Source organism: Manacus candei, unplaced genomic scaffold (assembly GCF_025592945.1).
Source record: "Manacus candei isolate 608988 ecotype Guabito, Panama unplaced genomic scaffold, ASM2559294v1 h1tg000017l, whole genome shotgun sequence".
Classification (NCBI taxonomy): Eukaryota; Metazoa; Chordata; class Aves; order Passeriformes; family Pipridae; genus Manacus; species Manacus candei.
Genome location: NW_026138065.1, coordinates 2,373,336 through 2,396,177, shown reverse-complemented (window position 1 = coordinate 2,396,177; position 22,842 = coordinate 2,373,336). Strand labels below are relative to the sequence as shown.

General features: G+C 39.0%; 1 protein-coding gene across 6 annotated transcripts in view; it reads right to left on the bottom strand.

The window, feature by feature from the left end:
• Positions 1 to 11,906: 11,906 nt before the first annotated feature.
• MAP3K21 (mitogen-activated protein kinase kinase kinase 21) overlaps positions 11,907 to 22,842 on the bottom strand; it is a 49,891-nt gene continuing 38,955 nt past the window's right edge. For 2 of the 6 annotated variants that reach the window (XM_051783462.1, XM_051783463.1), the window contains one exon: positions 11,907 to 22,657. In XM_051783462.1, the coding sequence (XP_051639422.1) occupies positions 22,233 to 22,657 (425 nt within the window). In that variant the 3' untranslated portion in view covers positions 11,907 to 22,232. The remainder of the gene's footprint in view (positions 22,658 to 22,842) is intronic. The other 4 variants (XR_007903932.1, XR_007903931.1, XR_007903933.1 and 1 more) reach the window with 4 other exon arrangements.

Sequence of the window (22,842 nt, the reverse complement as noted above, 5' to 3'; positions counted from 1 at the left end):
TGGTTTCTTACTTCAGCCTTCATCATGTACCGTGGAAGTCAGTGAAATAACTGCTGCTTCTTAAGAACCCCTTTTAAGGTCAGAATTTTACTCTGAGCAAGGAAGATTCTAACTTTGCTTCTTGACCTCATTTCAACCAGCTTTGGGTGGCAGAAGGCATGCTTTATATCGTTAGACAGAAGGATTTTCACTTTAACAAAATAAAACTATTAATATATTAAGCACCATATTTGCATCAGCTGGTCAGCCTATTCAATTTAGTAACACTTTCCTTCTCCCTGGGCCTCTGGCAGAGGAGGCTTGGGGAGAACTTTTCTTGGTTTGTTTAGTGTCAGGTCTTTTATCAAGGGGACAGAAGACAGGTCTATTGAGGACGGCTAGCCTAACCTGTTTTGGGAATCTTCACCTTTAAAACCTGTTAGTAAAATGTGGTGACTGAAGCTGTTGGATAGTCACTCAAAAAGCACCATTTCTGTAATCATTCTACAGGAAAAGGACAACGTTTTAGAAGAGAGCAATAAATATATTGTAGGCTCACTGCAAAGATAATCCAAATCTCATGATCATTTAAATAAGATGTTGCCCATCATGCGGAGAGGTACAGAGATAAAGGGGGCCTGAATAAGGTGCTACAGGACTCTATAAAGTTCCTGTCAGCCATGGAGTTTAATTTAACCTCTTTTATTTATTTATTTGCATCTGAAGAAAATCCAATTCTCTCCCTTGCTCCGAGGTGAATAAACTGCATTTTTCCCAAAGAGATGACAAACAAATGTTGATCACAGTGACAGCTGCCAGCCCTAGTAGTCCTTAAACAGATCAATTCCATCAAGATCTAATGATTCACCATTGTGAAAATGCACCACTAACATTTAGATTCCATGCATCTGCCAGAAGACACAGGCTTTTGGAGCAGTCATGAATACTATTGTGAAGCAGCCAGTAGGAGTAATAGTTTCATCTGAATAAAGGTTCTTGTCAAAACCAAACTTAATAAAATCCCTACAGTATTGATTCTGTTCATTTGACAAGCAAACAGCATTTCTCAGATTTCAGCACTTCAGTCAGCCTTTGGGTAATGAGTGTTCCTCCTTCATGTCAGTTTTTTCTCCTGTCATATCTATGGCTGACAGCTCATCTTTCCTTTTCCAGCAAAGTTAGTTGCCTGCTGCCCTCCAAAGGTCCCCATCAAGGGCACTCCAGCCTTGCACTGCCCATTGACTGCTCATAGCTGGTGGTTCACAGTATGTTTCCAGTTCTCTGCCCCTCTGCACCAGATGTAGATGCAGGAGAAAACAGCTGTGCAGCTGCTGCATGGCATGGACAATCTCCACTGTGGTTCCTTCCCCAGGGTTGCCCCCACCCAGTGCTGGAAGGCAGAGGTAGCTAGTTCATCTTTCAGTGGCTGTTTTTGTGGCGACATAGTTTGACAAATACCAAAAAAGCTGTTATCCATCTGCATTTGACTCTGCACCTTCTAGCCTCTGCAGCATTGCTAATACAAAGCTATTCATTTTGAAAATGAATGGTGGAGGTGGACTGTAGAGCAGCCTGGACTTCTTGATGGCCAGGAAAAGTGAAGAAGGACTGCTTTGCTATAATCAGAATAGCAAATTATGGTATGAGACTTCAGGCTTTAAATTATTACACAGGGATACGTGTTCATGTAACTTGAGATTCCCAGGATATTGTTGTGACCAAAAGAATAGCTGGGCTCACAAAAGAGACTGGCAAGTTTCTGGTAGATAAAAATCCACTTTGCCCTTACTTTCCTCTCCTTGAGAAATGTTTTGTCTTTTGTCAGGGACAGAGAGAGCCAGACTACTCTGCAAATCCCTAGCAAGTGCTCCATCAAATCTTCACCTTTGCTGCAGCTAATTATCTCACTGGAGTTCTCATCAGGGACTATTTCTTTGCAAATAGGGAAAAGGATACACTGTTCTTCCTCTGTGTGTCTCCAGCAGCTCCAGCTCTGTGTATCTCATTGTATTCACAGAGAATATCAGTAGCCATGGAAGTGGGAAGAAATATGTCCTCAGAGAAAAAAATCCAAAGTATTACATCAGCATAACCATGAAAGAGTTACACAATAAATATTTTCTACTTTTTAATTGCAGAAAGGTGTATTTTAATTTCTCAGATTAAGACTGTGCTGTGATGCCATGTAAAGCTATTACACCACGCTCGGGAAAACCAAACTACAGAGTTTCAACATTTCAAAAAGGAATCCCTGAGGAATGCTCAAAAGAAATCACTTCCTTAAAATAATATGATTTTCTTCTTCCAGCACATCTTCAATAATCTTACCACTGAAGCATTTCCAAGTCCTTCCATAAAATACTGTTACAGATATTTTTTTTCCTAAAAGACTTCTCTATTACAACACAGAAAGTGCTGTAACTTACAAAGAAGCCTTGTAGACAAGCTGTATTTCTTTTTGTGAGCTTCATCTTATGCAGTTAATTACATGCTGCTGAACGTGCTCTCCCCATTGTACAGCTCTGTAACCTATTAAAACATTTTCCTCTGCACCCATGTGCACTCATAACTATTCTATACACTTCTGGCTTTGACTAAACAATACAAGAATTATTTTTACAGTCAGCGAACCATTTAAAAAAATCAAGTCGGTCTCGGGTCAGGGGAGGTTAACAGTACCTGCACACTGACCGCGAAAAGGCGTGATTTCTCACACTGCTTCCACAGTGGTACCTACAGCCCCACAGGGAGCTGCAGGGCTGGGGCTGTGAGCAGGCGGGGCTGCAGGGGTAGGTGCAGGGTGGACTTGCCCTGTTGGCAGCCGTGACTGCTCACCAGCTAAGCTGCAGGAGGAGTGAGACTCACAGAGAAGATGCAATGACTCATCCCTGCAAGAGGCTCAGTTGCCTGCCGGCTTGGTGAGTTGGTGCCAGCAGCACCACGATTCCTGCAGGAACAAGGTTCAGAGATACTCTTGTCCAAAAGAAAAGAAATTGCTGGAAATTCAGTGACAGAAAAGCTCCTTTAATGTTTTACAGCTATGTATTTGCGAATAAATTAAGTCAGATGCGACAGATTCCCTGGTCAGATTTCAGAGATTCACGGTGCGACCAGATGGCTAAAGGGATAGGCTTTTTCACAGGAAAGGTTGTCAAGCTGTTGGCTCCTTCAGCTGAGAAACATTCAATGAGAAGCACCTGTGATAAAGGAAACTGAAAAACAGTTCCCACAGAGCAATGAGCTTCAGAAGATACCTCATAAAGCCAGTTGCTAGAAGTTGGGAAATTAAAAAAGTGTGGGAGACATAGGAGGATGAATATCTCCAGCATTTGGAAAACAATGGAAGCAAATAAATAACTTTGCACATTTTTTGGAACCATGTGCAGTGAGGACCATCCAGCAAATACTGTAATGCTGTAGAGCAGGAGGCAGCACAGGTGGCAGGGCAGACTTCTGCAAGCGGACCCTATCTGCAAGAGCTGAAACACACCAATTAACTCTTTCACAGGAAAGCAAATTACATCTAGATAAGCCCATGTTCTAAGAAAAACAGATTCTATTGGCAAAACCAGAAAACTGAAAATGGATATGAAGAATCCAAGTTCTTCTATGGGAATCATTTGATTTTGAATTGAGGAAACAGAGAAACAAAATCACAGCTAAAAGAACAGTCTGTTACATCTGGGAACAAAGAGCTAATATCAGATATATTTTTTTTTAAGGGTGATTGGTTCTGGATTTGATTTAGAGAATGCATACAATGAAGGAATAAAAAAATGTTCACAAAATTAATTCTCAGACATCTTTGATGTGACAGGTAGATTTTTAGTGCTCTGCTGCCCAGTAATTCACACTACCAGGAATATGCTTTGTCAATAACTCTACAAATGTTTTTCAAAAGTTTACTAACTGAATTTATCAGCTGTAGCAAGGAAAAGTAGTAAGTGAAGCAATTATTTAGGATATGAAATGTTTGAAAAATACAATTGCATCCAACTAGCAAGACATCCTTATCATTGTGGTTGAAGCTCAATATTTTTAAATAATTTTTGATGGCTCTGACACATTCCCTGAGACAAGAGGAGTTCAGTATGCACTTCCAGTATGCCATATGGGAGCAAATACTGCTACGGAATACTCTATCATTTAAAATCTCTTCTTGGTACATTTTTTTTTCCCTAGAAGAAAGTATCACAGTCTCCTGAAGGAAGAGAGGACAAAGTATTGACAGCATCCTGAAAGGACAAAAACAGATCAGAATGAAAGGTTACAGAAAGCATTTGACAGGGCTCAGGGAACAGAACTAAAATTTGAGAGATAACTTGAAGGTCATCAGAATAATATCACTAGGAGAAAGACTGAAAACAATACACTAATGCAGAGGCATGCAGGCATAGTGAACTCTGGAGCAATATCCATATCAGCCTTGTGAGCCTGTGCTCATCTCCACGTCCTTGTACAGAGAAAAGGAGCTGGAATGTCCTCCTGAGAGGGACTTCCCTACTTTAAAAGGCTTAAAATGAAGCTATCATCCTTGCGTGCTTGTACACCAAAAGACAGAGCAAGTTTTCTACAAACACCTCAAAAGGCAGCATAAGGCACAGTATATGCGCAAGAAAATCATGAACTTTGGGTGTGAGCAACATATGCCCCCAGAACACTTACTGAAATAGAGTGTTACTGCTCACAGGCACAGAGGCAGTTGGAGACCAGTTCAGGCAAAGATTGGCAATGAAAATGCTGCTTCATAAAGAATTACACCTTGAGAAAACTGGCCTTTTCCAGCTGCTACTGTAAGGTTTGTCAGCACTGTACAAACAGCAACATCAGCTGCTGATGGCAGACATGCCCCTAAGAGCATTTGGTCAATCTGTTCTTGAGAACCATAGGAAAAATGACACAAAGCATGTAATATCTATGTCTGAGAATTAACTAATCATAGAAATGACATAGAATGTATGTACAGAAGCAATAATAGGAGATTAGATAGTTGCAGAAAGTCATTAAAGCTTATTTTCTTGGGTGGCTGTGGAATTATATACCAAGGCAGTATTACCAATTCTAATCACCATGGCTTTCTGTACTTGCTGGCTTGCTATTTATGGGTGAGAGAAAAGTGTTGCCAGAGGCACTAGTCTGACCTGCTTCTAAGGACACATGAAGGTCACAGTGGCAGGCAAAACACAAAAGAAAAATCATGTGGTCTACTGTACTGCCTAGTTCTGTGTTTTCTCTGTCAACCCATGGGAAACTTCAGCATTGGAAAAATATAAGACAGGAAAAGATCATGGTTTAACAGAAGTACCTGTGTCATCTTCCTTCTAGAAATGAGTATACAGAAGAAGAGTCTGTTTTATTTCAATATCTCCACAAAATGAAGCAAATCTAAAAGTCTTGGAGAAGCCCTAAAAGAGTGAAAAGCAACAACAATCAAAAAAGGAGAGTAGCCAGGACATACAACAGGCCATAACACGCACTGATAAGAAGGCATAATAAGCACTGATAAGCAGTCCACATAGCTGAATGAGTATTGCAATACAATAGTAACATTAGGTAATTTTCTGTTGGTAGAATGGAAAAGAGGTAAAGAATAGCAACTGTTGCTTCAAGAAGAGCTTAATATTAGGAGACAGACCTGACCTAAAGCAGTTAGGACAAGAGATGAAGGCATCAAAAGAAAAAAAGGCATCTGAGCACGTGGTTTCCTCAAACAGACCTTTACTTTCTTTTCTCCTGTCCATTTACTTACGTCTCCTCCTTGAACATTGCTCACAGAGTCACACAGAAGAAGTTGAAGTAAACTCATATCTCCCATTTTCAGAGGTGGGGCTTCAGCAAAAAGACCTCTTTCTCCTTGATTATGAGAAAACTTTCACCAAAATAAATTTATGAAAACCATGAAATTTATAAAAGAGGGTATTTCTGTTATTTTCATCTTTCTTTTCAGTCCTTTAAATAAAAATACTTAGGATTTAATATTTCTGTTCATATTTAAAAGCCTTTTACTACCCTTAAGCCTAATGCTGCTTCTCTTTAAATCAAAGGGTAGCAAATTGAAAAACTGAGATAATTAAATCTCATGGCATCTCCTCAAGCCATTCTCAATCTCTGGATCTAAGGCTAAAGGAACTTGCCCAAGACTAGAGATTCACTTTTTAGGAAACCCACCCTGTACTGCATATTTCTCTGCTTAAACTTTGAAGCTTGTTCCCTGTCGTTGCTGCAGCTAGTTACCATCATTACCCAGTCATGCACACGGCAGTGGTAAAAACCAGCAACAGTGAAGCACACGAATGTTTTCAAACCTCCCGTTTGAAACCTACTCTCCCCCAGACAATTCCGGATGGTCAGGAGTGTGCAGGAAATCACACTTTTCATTGCATTATCTGGTGAATGTCCTGGGGAAGAATAGGGGAAGAGATGAGATGGAAGAGTTTACAAAGCGTATGGCAGAGCCTTATCAGACAACAACGCCTAAACCAATAACATATAGCTTTTATTATGTGCAATGCCCCTCTCCCTGCCATGGTTTCACCCGCTATCTGCCCGTTTTCCAACAAACACCAACCCTCCACGCCCACAAATTTCCACACACCGTCGGTTAAGCCGAGTCTCTCCGTGCCCTTGGAACAGCACACACTGGTGACATCTCGTGGCCACAACGCGCGGAACAACAGCCAAGCCACCCCTGAGCACTTCAGCTCGTGAAAGCAGCGCTGGGCTTGGCTTTCCACCTAAAAATATTTGCCCTTATTCTCTCGAGCTTAACTTCTCCATTGGCATGAGACAAAATACCACAAACTTGAACCCAAACCTAACATCTGACTGTGTTAAGCTCCTCCGAATATCAAACAATATTCCTGAGATAGATTTCCATTCTTTTCTTTCTCTCCTTTTTCATACCAGGATTTGTTGCTGGCAAGTCCTCCTGATGAACTTTTAAAAGTATAAGCAATCTACTATATCAGAAGTGGTTTTAAAATAACAAACTTTTTGTGGAGAAAAACAGTCTGCAACTATTGTCAAAAAGCTTTTTTTTTTTTTTTTTTTTGCCATGAAATTATGCTACTTGCAGGTACTTCCACCTTCTGCCTGTATAAATGGATTCAACTGGCCCAAGCCTCTTCAGATGAGCAATAATAACTGTAAGCTATTAAGCTCATCATTTGAATGGGTGCTTGTCCCAGGGGATGTTTTTGGTTTTGGTTTCTTTGTAATTATTTTGACTTAAAAACATCTGAGAAAGAAATTATCACAGTTTATTTGCTCTCCTAGTCCTTTGTATTCCAGTCTCTCCCCACTCACTTCCTTTCATAGAGGAGAGGACTTTCTAATCAAAATGCCAGACTAAAACAAAATAGCTGGATGCTACAAGGCAAATTGGCTCACTTTGCTTTGACAAGACAGATGGAAGGTTGGTAGAGTAAATGGTTTATATCACTTCTCAGGATTCAAGTCCCAACTTCTTTTACATCTACACAGCACAACCAAATCTGCCAAATTTTTAACCTTTATTATTAGTCTCCTACTTCCAGAGTTCAAGCACAGGACTGAAGCTTCAAAGAACATAGAGATTTTTATGCAGCTACAAAAATCATTTAAAGGCACTTTAGAACTTTTTTTGGAGCTGCAAGGCTACATTTGTAGCAATTTTATGCTTCTTTTATTAATTCTTTTTTGATTTTAGAGAACAAAACTTTTAGTTCACTGAGATGAAGCCTTAAGATGTTTTGAAATAAGAATTTCCCCACTAATTCTTCCCCAGAAGCATTTACACAGTATGTATTAAGAGACTGGTATTTTACACTTTAGTGAACTTGCAAGAGAATAATTTGTACAGAGGCACTTTGACAAAGTCTTAAAGGGGAATTAAAGCAGCAAGGCAGAAAAATTGGGCGTCTCCTCCTTCCTGGAGCCTTAGACATACTGTTCAAAAATAAGTGTGGCAGTGTTATATATCCACAATGCTGATACGATAGAGTTCCCCGTAGTCACAATCCAGGGAAAGCTGGACTCTTCACCCAGCCACATGTGTGACTTCTCCACTCCAGAATCAGGTCCCCAGGTCCCTTGCAGCAGCATCACTCCCACGAGCCACCCCTTTCTGTACAGTCAGCAGATGGCCTTCCAGCTTCTGGAATGTCTTGTTAGGGCTTCACCCATTTGTATGGGAACTGCATTCAATCAACCTTCATTTTTTGCCAAGCCAATTTGTTTGCAATACCCCCCTACCCTGTGCAACCCTGAATTAATGCTGCGGAATTACTCTTCGACAGTCATCCTACAACCTCCCCTCAAACCACAAATACTCTAGTTCAGTCAGCTAAGACCTCAGTGAAGGAAGCTCAAATACAATTTCCCCCAGGTAATTCTATGATACCATATTGCAGAAGCAGGAAGACAACCCTGTGAGCTTTAAAACAACAAATGAAAAAAACAGTTTTGAGTCTATTAGTTCTACTGTGTTTGGAATGCAGTCCTAGCTTCCTTAATTATTCTACTTGCAAATGTGAGTTACTTAATAATCCTGCTGCATTGCTGCACACACATCATCATGCCTATTAATCATGCTGGGTAAAGGAACTCTGATTTTCTTTATCTGCTTTTGGGTTTGCTACATCATTGTATGCAATTCCAATAGATTACTTTCTTGTCAGGATTCTTACCTGACAGTTAAATGCTCCAAGAGTTAATTAACTGGAACAGTGTTCTACCCTGAAGCTAATCTGAAAGATGATCCTTACTTTTCCAAGTGCAAAGACAACTTTTTTCCTCAGCTGATGTTGCTGTTCCCAACTTCATCACTATGAGCAGCAGAGGAATTTGGCATTGTGAGCATTCCATGATTACTGGAGGTCTAAGGAGTCTAACTGGGTTTGATAATTGGATGGGTTAAAGTTCAATTTTCCCTCTAATCAGCAGGGACAAACAGGTTTTGAGTATTTATATTTTAACAGAAAACAGCTCTGTTCTGTTGCTATACTAACTATCAGTATGGGGCAGGGGGAAAAGGAGGTGGCAATTGCCTCTATTTGAGCTTTGGGTACCAACAGAATGACTGTTGAAGTTTTTCCTCACAGCAAACCCCTTGCATTTGCACATCCTAGCTAATGCAGTTGTCATAATTTGGACAGTTTCCAAGGTTCACCAAGGAGAGTAGATTAATCTTGATTTCCTCTTTAGTCTCTCAACAAGTTAACCTACTGCATGAAGTGCCACTGGGCAAACTTTCTCTCTGGTAGTAGCTGGTTTTAAGTTCACAGGTTTACAAGATATCACTTTTCATTTATTATTTCTCATCCACTCATCACATGATTCAAATTACATCTGAAAGTTGATTACAGTAGGTCTTATGAAAACTAGCATACTTGTCCATCAAATGAGCATATCTAGCATATCAAGGAGCGAGCAACTGAAATATCATTAAATACAGAAAATCTTAGGCTTCTACAACACCTTCCAAAGGCATTTGTAACATTGTTTAAAATCCTATGACAAAGGTACAAGGCTGAGGGCGCAGAAGAAAGCAGCAGTTATTGCTGAAATGCAATCAGTTGTGACTTGCTCAGCTATCAACTCTCTACAGTAATCCGGAGAAAGAGGAGTAGAATCTTTTTCTTCGACAAGCAGAGAACTAAAAGTATGTTGAAGTCTGGCCATGATGTGAGTGCTGTGTTTCTACTCTTAAGAAAAAGAGGTTAAGAAATTAGTTTTTAGTACCATACCCAAAGTATGTTCTCTAGAAGTAGATTCCTCTTCAGAATTATTTTGTCTTATCTGAAAAGACTCAGAGCTTTTGGCATCTATTCATTTCAAGTTTTTGTGTGATGAACTTCACTTCAAAACACTCCACTAACAGGAAAATCACTTGTAATGTAAGAAATCCATGAAGATACATGAAGCTCAAGTAAATACGAGGTGTCCCTTTAAGACACTTCTACCTCAATAAAGAGACTTATAATTTCTCAGTGGTGGGAAAACATTAGGATATCAGAAATAAAGCAAGGATATGCTGGTTATCAAACACACGTGTTGACAAAAAGTTTTGGGATTTGACAATTTTGCTTTTCTTTTGTCAAAAAGGTATCATTGAAAAGCTTCAACCTGCTCTGCTTCTAAATATAAGTACAAGCAATATATCAATGAAATAAAAGGGATTGGCTGTGGTTTCCTATGGGTCCCTGACTGTCCCACCATTTGTGTACAAACACGGTAGGCAGGTTACCTGCCCACTTGAAGGCTGCATGATCAAAATATAAAGATAATAAAAAGGAGACTATTAATCAGTAGAGACTTTGTAGGAAACATCTCCTCAGCTTTTTTAGGTGTTTAGCTTTAAAGGCAGAGAACTGCATTTTGGCTTATTTAAGGAACTGACTCTTGGTGTGACACAGTGCTATCATGCAGTTCTTCCATCGGCTGCTTACCTCTGGAATTTGAAGCTGGAGGCTTTAAACCACACATTCTTTCAAGCTTATTGACTAATTGTATCTCATATTCCTACTTTTAACACACATAAATACTGGTCATCAACACTAGTAGTAATGAACTGTTTCTCCCACCAGCTCTGCAATGTACTACTGCATGATCTGTATTTTAGGGAGATGAGATTTACAGCATAGCTTTAGGCATTCGATTTCTGCAGCTCAGTTATGAGCCAAGACTTTCTATACCATCAGCTGAGCCTTCAGAGACCCATTCAGAGCTCGCTCTTCTTCCAATTCACAGCAGGTACTTATTTCTGTATAGAGTCAGATGCCTAAATCTATATGATGGAGTAACTCTTCTCCCTCATCCTTATGTTTCATATTAATTTATTAAATTCCTTCTCCAAGGTAAAGATGGAGCAGTTCTAAGAGATAATGCTATGGTAAAGGACAGTGTGAGGCACTTATCCTAACATTTAGGGCAATAAGCTGCAACATCATTCTTCTTTAAGCAATATTAGCATATTTGCTGCCCCCTCATAAATGGGGAGCAACTCCATTTGCAAGATTTACAAGAGTAGCATTAAGCAGCAGCAGTTTAAATAGAGTTCTTTAATTCAGACAAAAGAAAATACCTAGTATCCTGATGAATTTAGTGTGGCAGAGAACAATGTAACAGCATTGTTGCATGAAACAGGAAATCAATGCTAAGTTGTAATAGCTTTGATCAATCATGAGAATCTTTAAAAAAACCCCACTGAACTCTGTGCAATTATATCCCTAATGTGGCAGTTACTGGCTAAGTCATTGCAACCAGTTGTGACTGGAATTATTCCTCACCAAAGTTAAACTTTAACTTGCAGGAAACCTGTGCTGTGGAGGAAAAGTATGTACAGCTGCAGTTAATTCAGTTCAGAGGCTGAGTGTTAGAGCTCCCCTTTGTGTGTGAAGTCAAGGCATTAACTGCTGCAGCTGTTGTTTACCACTGAAACATGGTGCCTTTGATCGCAGCTCTAAAAGTGCTTTACAAAAAAGGATGAAGCCCTTGCACTCATCTTACAGACCACAGCTACAGTGTAAGCTACAAAAAAATTAAGTGACTTGCCCAACATCAAATGCCAAACTTGTCCTGGAATCAGGGTCTGATCTCCAGTTTGTACTGCCTGTAGCTACAACTTTCTTGCTGAACTCATTGCACTGAAAACTGCAGAAAAGTAAAGCCATTTTAGAAGATGCTGTTCAATGTTGCATTTTCAAGACAGAGTATTAAAACATGCCACAAAGTAAGAAGACAGTAAAGTAAAAGTTTTCAGAAGCTTACATCCAACTGGCCTTTTAAACAATTTGTAAACTTCCTAAAGTACTTGAATTTTGTAATCCCAAATGTGAACTAAACTGGCTGCATCAATTTAATGCAATCCCGTAAGAACATTTTTTTAAATCTTCCTTGAAACAGTACTGTTAATTATTGTTGAAAGTGGCATGGGAGAGGTCACTGAACTGATAACACTTAGATATAGTGTTTTTAACTCTTTGATATTGGACACTTCTGGGCACAAGCCTACCTAGACAAGCTATTAGACAAAGATTCCATCTAGCACATTGATTTCTTAACCTAGTGAGGAGCATTTTAAATAAGGATTGAATGGGGCAGTTAGAAAAATAATAAGGCAACCTGAACATTGGCCTAAAATGTATTATTTATTTATAAATATAGTAATAATTAAGCAATGAGAGAGAAGAGTGAATGAAACCAGTCTTATATGGTTGTATAAATACACAGTAAAGATGAGGAAAAGCTGAAAGTCTTAATACAATGAACAAGATTATAAATCAATTAGTATGAGAAGTATTAGTACCAGAATACAAATCACAAGAGACAAGGTTTATTAAAAATGGAGAACTGATGGAAATCATGCTTTACTTGTCAGAGATTCATATGCTTGCTTAGTAGTCCAAAATACAGGAAGAACTACAGGTTTTTGAAGAAAATCTCTGTGAACTTATTTCAAAAGGGGACATTTCTCAATCTCCCTTCTCCAGACTGACAAAATCAGACTTCAGTACCTGGAGAACTTGAGCATAGGCTGAAAAATAAAAGGGAAAAAAAGTTAGAAACTTTAGATCAAGGGCATGGCTTCAAACAACTTCAGTGTGAGGAATGAAATTATAGACCACTGACTTCGGTAAACTGTGAATTCTTTATTCATACCAAACTCAAGGGAAAAGTCTGTAGAAAAAGAAGTTTAAAAATGGTAAGAGTACCTGGAGACAAAGAGATGAAATTGGAAGAAAAACCCCAAAACAATTTCTTATAAACTCAGTATTAAATACAAACAAACAAAAACCCACCAGAAAGTGGTGATACAATTCCCAGCAGGTAGGCAAAGACATCACCTCTTTAGCTGATGCCCAGAAATCATATTATCTTATCTGCAACAATCTTTTGCAAAAGGGTCAGATAAACAGTTACAAGTGCAATTAAGACTTTAACCTAAGGATGTAAGAAGGAGCTGAGAGAAAGCTTAGAAAGTGAGAAAACCACCCAACCATTACTAATTAGTTGTGCTTGATGAACTTTGTTTTGAAATTGATCTCATTAGAGCAGTTATTTCTAATGACCACAGGAAATCAAAAGACTGTGGAAACAACAGATAGTGCTGCTTCAATTTTCTTTTCTTTGTTTGTATGGAGGTGGTACTTTACAAACTAGGCAGCTCATCTTCAATTTTGCTTCAAATGTTTGAAAAGATAATCAGGACCCTTTGAAAGCACCCCAAAGATGACAAGTGACAATTACTCTGTGTTGAACAAGACTTGAAAAATTAACCTGATTTCTTTTTAGGACAGCATAACAACTCTTCTGGTAATGGGAGAAGCTGCAGCTATATTTTGACCATGACAAGGTTTTAACATTTGGCACAGATGATGCAAGTAAAGTCTCAGCTGGAGATTTTTGGACATTGCTTTACCTCGCTCTCAAACTGTGAATGCAATAGGAAGTCCAGAGAGCGATCTGATTTCTAGGAATTTATTCAGGAGGAAAAATTGCCTTCATTAATGACTTAGACGCAGAACTTGAAGGAATACTATGCAAGAGTATTCCTGGGAGGAGCTGTTGACCCTCTTGAGGGCAGAGAGGCCCTGCAGAGCAAATCAGAGAGATGGGCAACCCCAAATGTATGAAGTTTAACAAGGGCAAGTGTCAGATTAACAAGGGCAAGCACTTGGGATGGGGCACCTCTGGTTGTGTGTACAGACTGGGGAATGAGATGCTGGAGAACAGCACCAGGAAAGGGACCTGGTCAATGGCAAGTTGAATATGAGTCAGCAGTGCCCTGGCAGCTGGGAGGGCCAACTGTGTCTGGGGGGGCATCAGGCAAAGCATCACCAGCTGGTCAAGGGAGGGGATTGTCCTGCTCTGCTCTGCACTGGTGCAGCCTCACCTTGAATATTGTGTGCAGTTTTGGGCACCACAATATAAAAAAGATATTAAGCTCTTAAGAAAGCGTCCAAAGGAGGGCAACAAAGATGGTGCAGGGCCTTGAGGGGAAGCCGTATGAGGAGGAGTGGTTGAGGTGACTTGTTCTGTTCAGCCTGGAGAAGAGGAGACTGAGGGGAGACCTCGTTGCAATCTACAACTTCCTCAGGAGGGGAAGCAGAGGAGCAGGTATTGATCTTCACTCTCTTGACAAGTGACAGGACCCAAGTGAACAGCATGAAGCTTTGTCAGGGGAGGTTTAGGAAAAGGTTTTTCACCCAGAGAGTGGTTGAGCACTGGAACAGGCTTCTGAGGGAAGTGGTCACAGCACCAAGCCTGACTGTTCAAGAAGTGTTGAACTTCTCAGGCACAGGATATGATTCTTGGGGTGTCCTGCGCAGGGCCAGGAGTTGTACTTGGTGATCCTGATGAGGCCCTTCCAACTCAGCATATTCTATGATTCTACCCTCCAGCAGACCAACACTCCCACCCAACTTAGTGTCACCCAACCTGTTACACCATGGTGAACCAATACTCTTCAGTTTTGATCCTTCGACTTTCTTTCCAAGGAGAAAAAGCTAACTGGCTTGCATTACAAGAATCAGATATTAAAAGTACTTGTATCTCACTGCTTCACATGGTCAGTCCTGAACTGCTATTTTTAGTGTACTTGATTTTACAAGGAAGACTTTTGTGGACTACAGGACCACCTGGATTTTTCACTGCTATCAGCAGGATAAGTGGGACTACATAGAAAAGGAGGAAGTAAAGACAAAACTTTCCTACTTAGGCTTCTTTTCAACTGTAATGCAGCCACATTCTATTCTGACTTCTACCAGTATTCAGAAAAATTCATTGGGTATCACAAAAAAAAATTATTTTCAAAACAAGCACTATAATCATTGCATACAAAAGATGAGGTGATTTTCTCTTTTTGAAAAACCTTACTATATATATATATATATTCATACTATATACACATTTACACAGTGTTTTTCATCACAAAATTACCTTCAGCAATATCTGTTGGGGCACATAAAAGCCAGACCCCTCTACTTGTCTGGCATACAGCTAGAAAGCAGGAGCACTGCCCATTCCTCTTCCTTGCAAATCCTGAAAGTGTTAAAATGTTTTATGATAAAGGGGGGAAACTGTTCTAGGAGCATATTTACAGCTACAAGAGCATCTCTGCTTTTAGTATCGACAAGCACATAATATGCAAACACAGTGAGTGACCCTGACTTTCTGGAAGGAATTCAGAAACCTGTTTAAAAAAAAAACCCATGGTCACAGGCACACTTTGCTTCTAAATATACTATACAGCTGTGAAAACGGCACCCTGTGGTAGCTCTGCAGGCCTGAAAGAACATATTCATTCTGTAGAGTTTCCCACACTTGCTAAGTAAGATGACTCCATCCTACGACACTCTTAATATGCCTTAGATAGTATCTATTCTTTGCATCTTCTAGCAATAGATAATGACAGTACAGATTTTCTTCTTAATAGCTGGGTTCTATAAACTAATAAAATTTGCTTAACGAGAGAAGAACCACCACAGTAAAAACAAGCCAAACCTGAAAAAGCATCTAAAAGATAACGCTTTTGGTGGGTCAAAGTCAGCTAAGGTATGATAAAAAAAAATTAGACAGGGCTATTCCCTTGCTCACAAGTATCTGTCCAACAAGTATTTCTTGTGGATAAAGTCAGGTGTTTGTATCTTAGCCCCAAAGTCAACCATCAAGTAGCTGCATCACAAATAAGAATGAATCAGGGCCTTGGTGATAAAAATTTCCACTATCAAAAGTGGAATCACCAATGTGAATAACTTCAGGGGTTTTACAGTGAGAAAAATAAGTATTTTGATGAGAATTACAGGGACTGATAGAATCGCTGTTACTTCTGCCTTAAACATTTCAGGTGGCATGGGCATTGAAGGAGATGCACACTCATTTCCCTAATGACAGGGTCAAGAAAGTGTATGATCACTTGCAGGCTGCTTCTGGAACAGAAGGTGAATTCCCTTTGGGTGAATACCCTACCTCTGGAAACAGCCTGTAAGACACTATCCTGCTCTCTCAGGAACGATGTACTCAATATATCTGAAGTGACTGGACAATATATGTCTAGTATATATCTTTGACTTATCTAGACTACCAGCAAATACAACCTGTGTTTGATCCACCTGCTTTTCTTAGCACAACTACGTCTCTCCATCAGGCTTGGAAATAAAATTGTGCATCCCTCTGACCACTGATAACATTTATCAGGCAGAATAAGTGGCGTCTAACACAAGGAACAAACATCACTTTTGGTCTGGAAGGTAGCAGAGTAAGGCAGCAGAATAAAAAGTCTTTGTAAAATATTATTGCCTAATCCCATCTGCCATAAAAGGGAGTTTAGAAACTTTTGAATTATTCAAGTGATTTGCAAAACAGTGAGGGGAATGTCCTGAGCTCCAAATACGCAGACTTTCACCTGCTTTCATAATGACTGGTAAGCCCTCAAATGACTAGACTATTCATAGTGACTACTGCTACATCAAAGACCTTAGCTAGGTATGTTTGAACTCAGCAGGGAGACAGTAGCACATGTGCAAGTTCGCTGGCACAGAAAGAACAGCTGTGCTGGGCACCTTTCTTTGGAGAAGCGCTAACAGAGTTCTGCTGAGGAGTTCACAGGTTGTGCCCTCTCCACCTCCCCTTTGGAGATCAGAGTATTCATCGTCTTCAGCAGCTGTAAGAGACTCATGTCAGACCTTGTAACTGCAAAATTTGTGTGGTGGGAGGGAAGACTATGTTCTCAGATATAACACAAATGTTTTAGAAGTCTATTTAGCAGTGTTGTAGAGCATGAGACTCCATATTAATGATCACTCAAAGAAGTAACACCAAATTTGACATCTGACTGAAGTCTGACTAGTTCGGTCACCTCGGGTGAATTGATGACTTTGCTTTTAAAGCACACTGTAAATATTGTGAACGAATACAAGCTGTTACATAAAGAAGTGCTGAACTCTGACCATCCTGATGCCAGATCTCAACTATGGAAGCAATTCACTAAGGCCTAGATGTGAGAATGGCCGTTATGCCTTTATTTTTGAAATGGGGAAAATGCCTTCGAAAGTAATTGAAGAATTGCAATTACCAAAATCACTTAGAAAAAATATTTTGCATTGCATGAATAAAATATGAGATGGTATTAACTACAACTTGCTTAAATGTCACCAAGTCACCAGTGGAGTACCCTAGGGGTTGATATAAGGGCTGATACTGTTTAACACCTCCATTAAAACCCTGGATGCTGGGACAGGGCATATTCTCAGTAGTTTTGCAGATAATCTATAATAGCAGGAGTGGCTGATGCACCAGATAGTTGTGCTGCCATTCACAGAGAACTGGACAGGCTGGAAAATTTCGCTTAGAGAAATCCTGTGAAGTAGAAATGCATTTAGGGAGGAACAAGCCCAGGCACCACACTACACACTGGGGACCAACCACCTGGGAAGCACCTTTGCAGAAAAAGACCTCAGAATCCCAGAGGACAAACTGAACAGAGGCCAGCAATGAGTCCTTACAGCAAAGACAGCCAGTAGTGCCCTGAATGGTGCCAGTAGATTGACGGAGGTTGTCCCCTGCTACTCTGCACTAGTGAGGCCCCACCCGGAATGCTCAGTCCAGTTCTGGGCCCCCCCAGTACAAGAAAGATATAGACTCAGTAGAACAAATCCAGTGCAGGGTTACAAAGGACTAGTAAAGGACTTGCATATGTGGAAAGGCTGAGAGACCTGGGACTGGAGAAGAGAAGGCTCCAGGAGGATCTTATTATCATTGTTTATAAATATTTGATAAGGGGGGGTGAAGAGAGAGGCAGGCTTTTCTCAGCAGTGTCCAGTGACAGGACAAGAGGCAATGGGCACAAACAAAAAAACCTGAAACAAATGAAATCCCACAAATGAACACCCCCTCCCAAAATTAAACCAACTAAAAACCAAACCAAAACAAAAATAAAACCAAACCAAAACAAAAAACCCCAAACCCAAAACCAACAGGAAATTCAGTATGAACACGAGAAAATATTTTTACTGTGGGGGTGGTCCAACATGGCAACAGATTGCCCAGAGAGGCTGTGGAGTCTCCACCTGTGGAGATACACAGAACTTCAATGGACATGGTCTTGAGCAACCTGCTCTATCTGGGGAGTTTGGACTGTTTCATCTCCAAAGGCCTCTTCCAACCTAAGTGATCCTGTGATTCTGTGAAATAGAAAAGTAAAACCATCCTATTGCATAGCTCTGTATTGTATTCTCCAGCTTGTTAGATCAAAAGGCACTTCTGGTTAAAGAAACTATTTTATCAAACTAGCTATACCAAGCATACTGGATTTCTAACAGCATTGAGGTAACTGACCCTTATTTGGTTTGTTCATGTTCATTTATGTTCAGGAAGAAATCCACTACACAGTTGCAAGGACTCTGGCCTTAATTATAATACCCAATACAGCAAGCTTAAGTACTACATCAAAAATGTACTAGATAACAGTCTCATTAGCTTCTCATAATGCATACACCATAGTGATTTGACTCATTACATTAAAAAGGAAGATGATTAGTGAGAATGGGATCTTTTCCATTACTCCACACTTGTATGCAGATTGTAATATTACCATTATAACTCTGTGTATAAAAATAAACTGCCTCTGCAGTTTGTCTTATAATCTGTGCTCAATACTGACACTCACAGGCCATCTAAATATTTGTTATGTACCCAGCCTCACTCAAAGTTCTGCATAGGCATGTCTTTATAAGACTGGGCTTGCAACCTTATAAATTCAATATATCATTCAATATAATTTCTTTTGAATTTCACTGCACTGCTAGAGGCTTGGCTGTATCTTGCCTGTTGCTGCTGGGCAGATGGATACTTCCTCTTCCAAAATGAAAGATGGGCTAATTCACTCATGCCATGATGCAGGAAGAGGGAAACTCACAAAGGAAGGTGTCAGAAAATATTATAAGGAAAATACTGCCTTCATTTGCCTAAAAAACTCCAACAAACCCAAAATAACTAAAAAAAAACCCCCAAAGTACCAAATCCCCCAAACAACCAACAGACCCTCCCAACAAAAACCCCACAACAGAAGGATGTTATGTCTTACCTGTATTCCTGATGTTAAATCAGATGCCGAGTTTATTTATATTCACTGCTCTATCTCCTCTAAGACACCCAGCCAACATTGTAAAAGACATCAAAAGACATACTATGGTCACATGAAAGAAAAAACGAGTTTATGCCATATGCTTCAGCCCATATCAAATACAAGAAATTACGGGAATGTTCAAGTTACTGTACTGGATAATTAATCTTAGAGTAACAATTACATTATAATGTTCCAAGAACAGGCTGGCCAGAGTTTATAGTTCCTGGTTATTCACCAGAGAACTCCTTTGTATGTGTTAAGAAAGCACTAAAATATATTTTTCAAGAAAACTCAGGTCACTTTGCAATACAGTAGCTACAAAACATTTATTTTTTTAAATAAAAACATTTAAATCATCAGGTTTTGTAAAACAGAATATCAAGTGTTTATCTTAATCTTTGTAGTGTAAGCACCTTGAGTTTTATGCTAAAACAATCAACATAAATTATTATTTGGTCAGGCTATTAACCTAAGTCGAAATAAATATCCTTTTAACCAAGACAGTTCACTTAATGCATACCAGATTCCGATAACTTTACAGAAAGTTTCTCTGGTGACAAGTGAAATACAGACTGTGCTACCATGATTGAAATAATTTTTTTCTTTTTGTCTTTTTAATTACAGTGAAGACTGGCCTATAATTTTAAACTATAAAAAACAATTATAAAGCACTACAGACTACAGCTTAAAAAAATTGCATCACATCAGAGAAATATTTGAGATGGCTTACCTAAACTGTCTCAGAACAACAGGTGGAATACAAACTTTTAAAAACTTTACTTAGAACGCACTGGGCTGGCCATATCACATGTCCCAATCTTCTCAATCTTATGGGAAATTATCCACTGAACAGGAATAGAAATCTTCGTTTAATTGCAAGAGAGATAAGCCACTAATAAGTGAAAACGATATAACTCAAAGGGGTTTTTTATGCTGATGCTATTGATTACAAAACATGGGGTGCAAAATTCAACACTTAAAATTATACAAACCTTAAAAATACAGAACAGAACTTAACAGAAGTTTACAAGTCAAAATACTTCAGCACCTGAGATTTTCCTGTAGAAAGCCAAACAAAGATACTTTCTTCAGAAACATGTAATACAATCAGCTCATTTTCTCTCAGTATTACACAGGAACAACTGATCAAGCAAGAGTTGAAATATACATAATGCTCCAAAATTCTAATTAAGCCTTGACGGTATATCTGCTATCAAGCTATACTTTTAAAATCTGATTCACAATTTTATTTTAGAAAAATATTTTGTATTAAAACTGGAATAGACAATCTATGAAAGTGTTCTGGTGAAATTTAAGTTTAAAGGAAAGACAAGAACAGTATGTGACTTGAATCATGTTAACGAAAAACTAAGAATACTGAAACAGATTTGAACAAAATGTAGTAACTTCATAATCTGTCATGCAAGCATTTAGATTTAGAGACAACTAGTGGTTTTGTCTTTAAGTAAACTAATACTTAAAGAAATCCTTTTCTATGTTCAGTTTCAGAGCTGGAAAGTTGCATTTTCTGCATTCTGCTCTGTGTGATTAAACCTTCATGATTTTGTTTGTATAACTGTGTGTCATCCTCAAGGTAGACACAATACTGCATACTAGTCTTAGAACACAAAATTTCTTTTTTAATCTCTTGGTTTTGAAGCTTTAAGCAATTGTGTATTCTATTTAACAACTAAGCTCCCATACTGCAGAGCAAAGGAGAAGAAAACATGTCAAACAAAGGTCTGAACAAAACAGTATTCTGATGAGAATATAGTAGTTTTAATTGAACATTATCTAATTTTATTTATGAAAACTATTTAAATGTCAAATGATCTGCAAAATTAAAACTTCAAATACTGGAAAATGAGGGACTGTTCCTTCAATTCTAAAAATGCTTTCATCAGGGAAAGGATACTATACATTTGGTTTTATTTAATCATTCACTTAGTGATACTATAAAAAATTAACTACCAGTGTTATCAAGGCTAAAAGTTCCTCCCCCCACAATTAACTACTTGGAATTTTCTGGAACCTTTCTATCACTGAAAACCAGTCAAGCACATCTGTTTTTGTCCTTTGATTCCTAAATGAGTAAGCAGGCACTCAGCAGTACCTTAGGAAGAAAAGCTACAGAGATTATACTGAAAGATTTCATAATAAATTATAGCAGTTTTAAAATTAAGTGCAGTAAAATGCACCATTGGCTCACTTAAAACCAATTATTCTTAAAACCCACCATCTTTCTTTAATACAAGGTGCAGCACAGTTTAAAAAACAAGAAGGTGGGAAAACCCCTCCACCACAAACAAAAAATTCAAACCCAAGAATATTGCTTTCAGTGCAAACACTGTAGTCTTCAAAAGGTTAAGAGTACAAATATTTACGTTCCAGTGTATCCTTACCTACAAGGAATGTTGTTTCACATTACAAAGTATGTCAAATACCTTTACTCCAATCACAATACTAAAGTTTACTCTCTCAAATCGATATGATGGCTGAAACCGAAATGTTTATATAAGCAGTGTAACTTTCTGGAGAAACTAATGAACATAGTTGAAAGTTTTCCCAAAAACCAAGGGCAAAGACTGCAAATTCAGCTGCTGGTCCTCAACCAATTTCAGTATCAAATACCAACATGTAACCACCTCCCTAATGCACGGTGAACAGAGCCTCCTGTACCAGCACCTTAAATCCGCTGTACCTCTCCCTAAATCTACAGGCCACAGAGGCAAGCTGCAGACAACCACTTCTTAGGTGAAACTCTTCTTCACAGAAGAGTTGGCTTTATGTCATTTGTTTTTTCCATGTGCAAGACTTAAAGTTCTAGCAAAACTTCTCAAACCTAAAGAAAACTTAGGTTTTCTTTGCAGAGGGAGGTGGGCATGTTATTTTAGTTATTCAAAATAGACTTATGAAGTTCACCTAGAATACTCCTTTTGCGGCACTGTGCTTTTAGAGTAACTAGGTGGGATTCCAAGGAACATTTGAAAAAGGCACCTACTACACTTACTTAATTAGATGCCCCTTTTAATAATTTTGGTACTATTTGTCACAGTACATCAGAAAACAGCAGCACAAAGCATTACACAGACAGGAATTTCATATTTGTTCCCCTTTAAGAAGCAAACATTTTTAAAATGAAAGGCACTCATGACAGAAACTCTCTCTCCAGTTCATATATAGATGGCCGACAAGTTTTGCTCTTCATTCTACATAAAGGCACAGTACAGTCTCTGTTTTGACCTTCCACATCAATATCAAGTAATGAGGGCATGTGACAGTTAGTTCTTTCCTCCGTATCTGGCAAGAAGTTAACATCTGGATCTACATTGCCCTCTAAACATTCAGAGTCTTTAGAGTTTGGTTTAATAATACGTGGAATAATCTGCCAGGGATCGATTTTACTTCTTAGAGAAGAAGGTCGAGGCCTTGATACAATATTGACAGCACTTTGCTTTTCAGTTGTAACACCACTGTGATTGCTTCTTTGTTGCAGAGACGGAGAGTGTAGAGCTCCAGTAACTGATAGAACTGGTAGTCTGGAGACATCATTGGTTGAAGCAACTCCATTAGCTAGGGGAAAGAAAGTACAAAAATAAAAACGCCAATTTAAACTATGTGACTACTTGGATTCTTTGCCATTTGTAAAACTGGGTTGTCATAAACACTAGTAGCTTTTTTCTCCCCAACAGAAAAGTTAAGATGCTTGTACATTTTTGGGAAATCTCCTAGGACAAGCCCAGCAGCGCTCAAGTAAC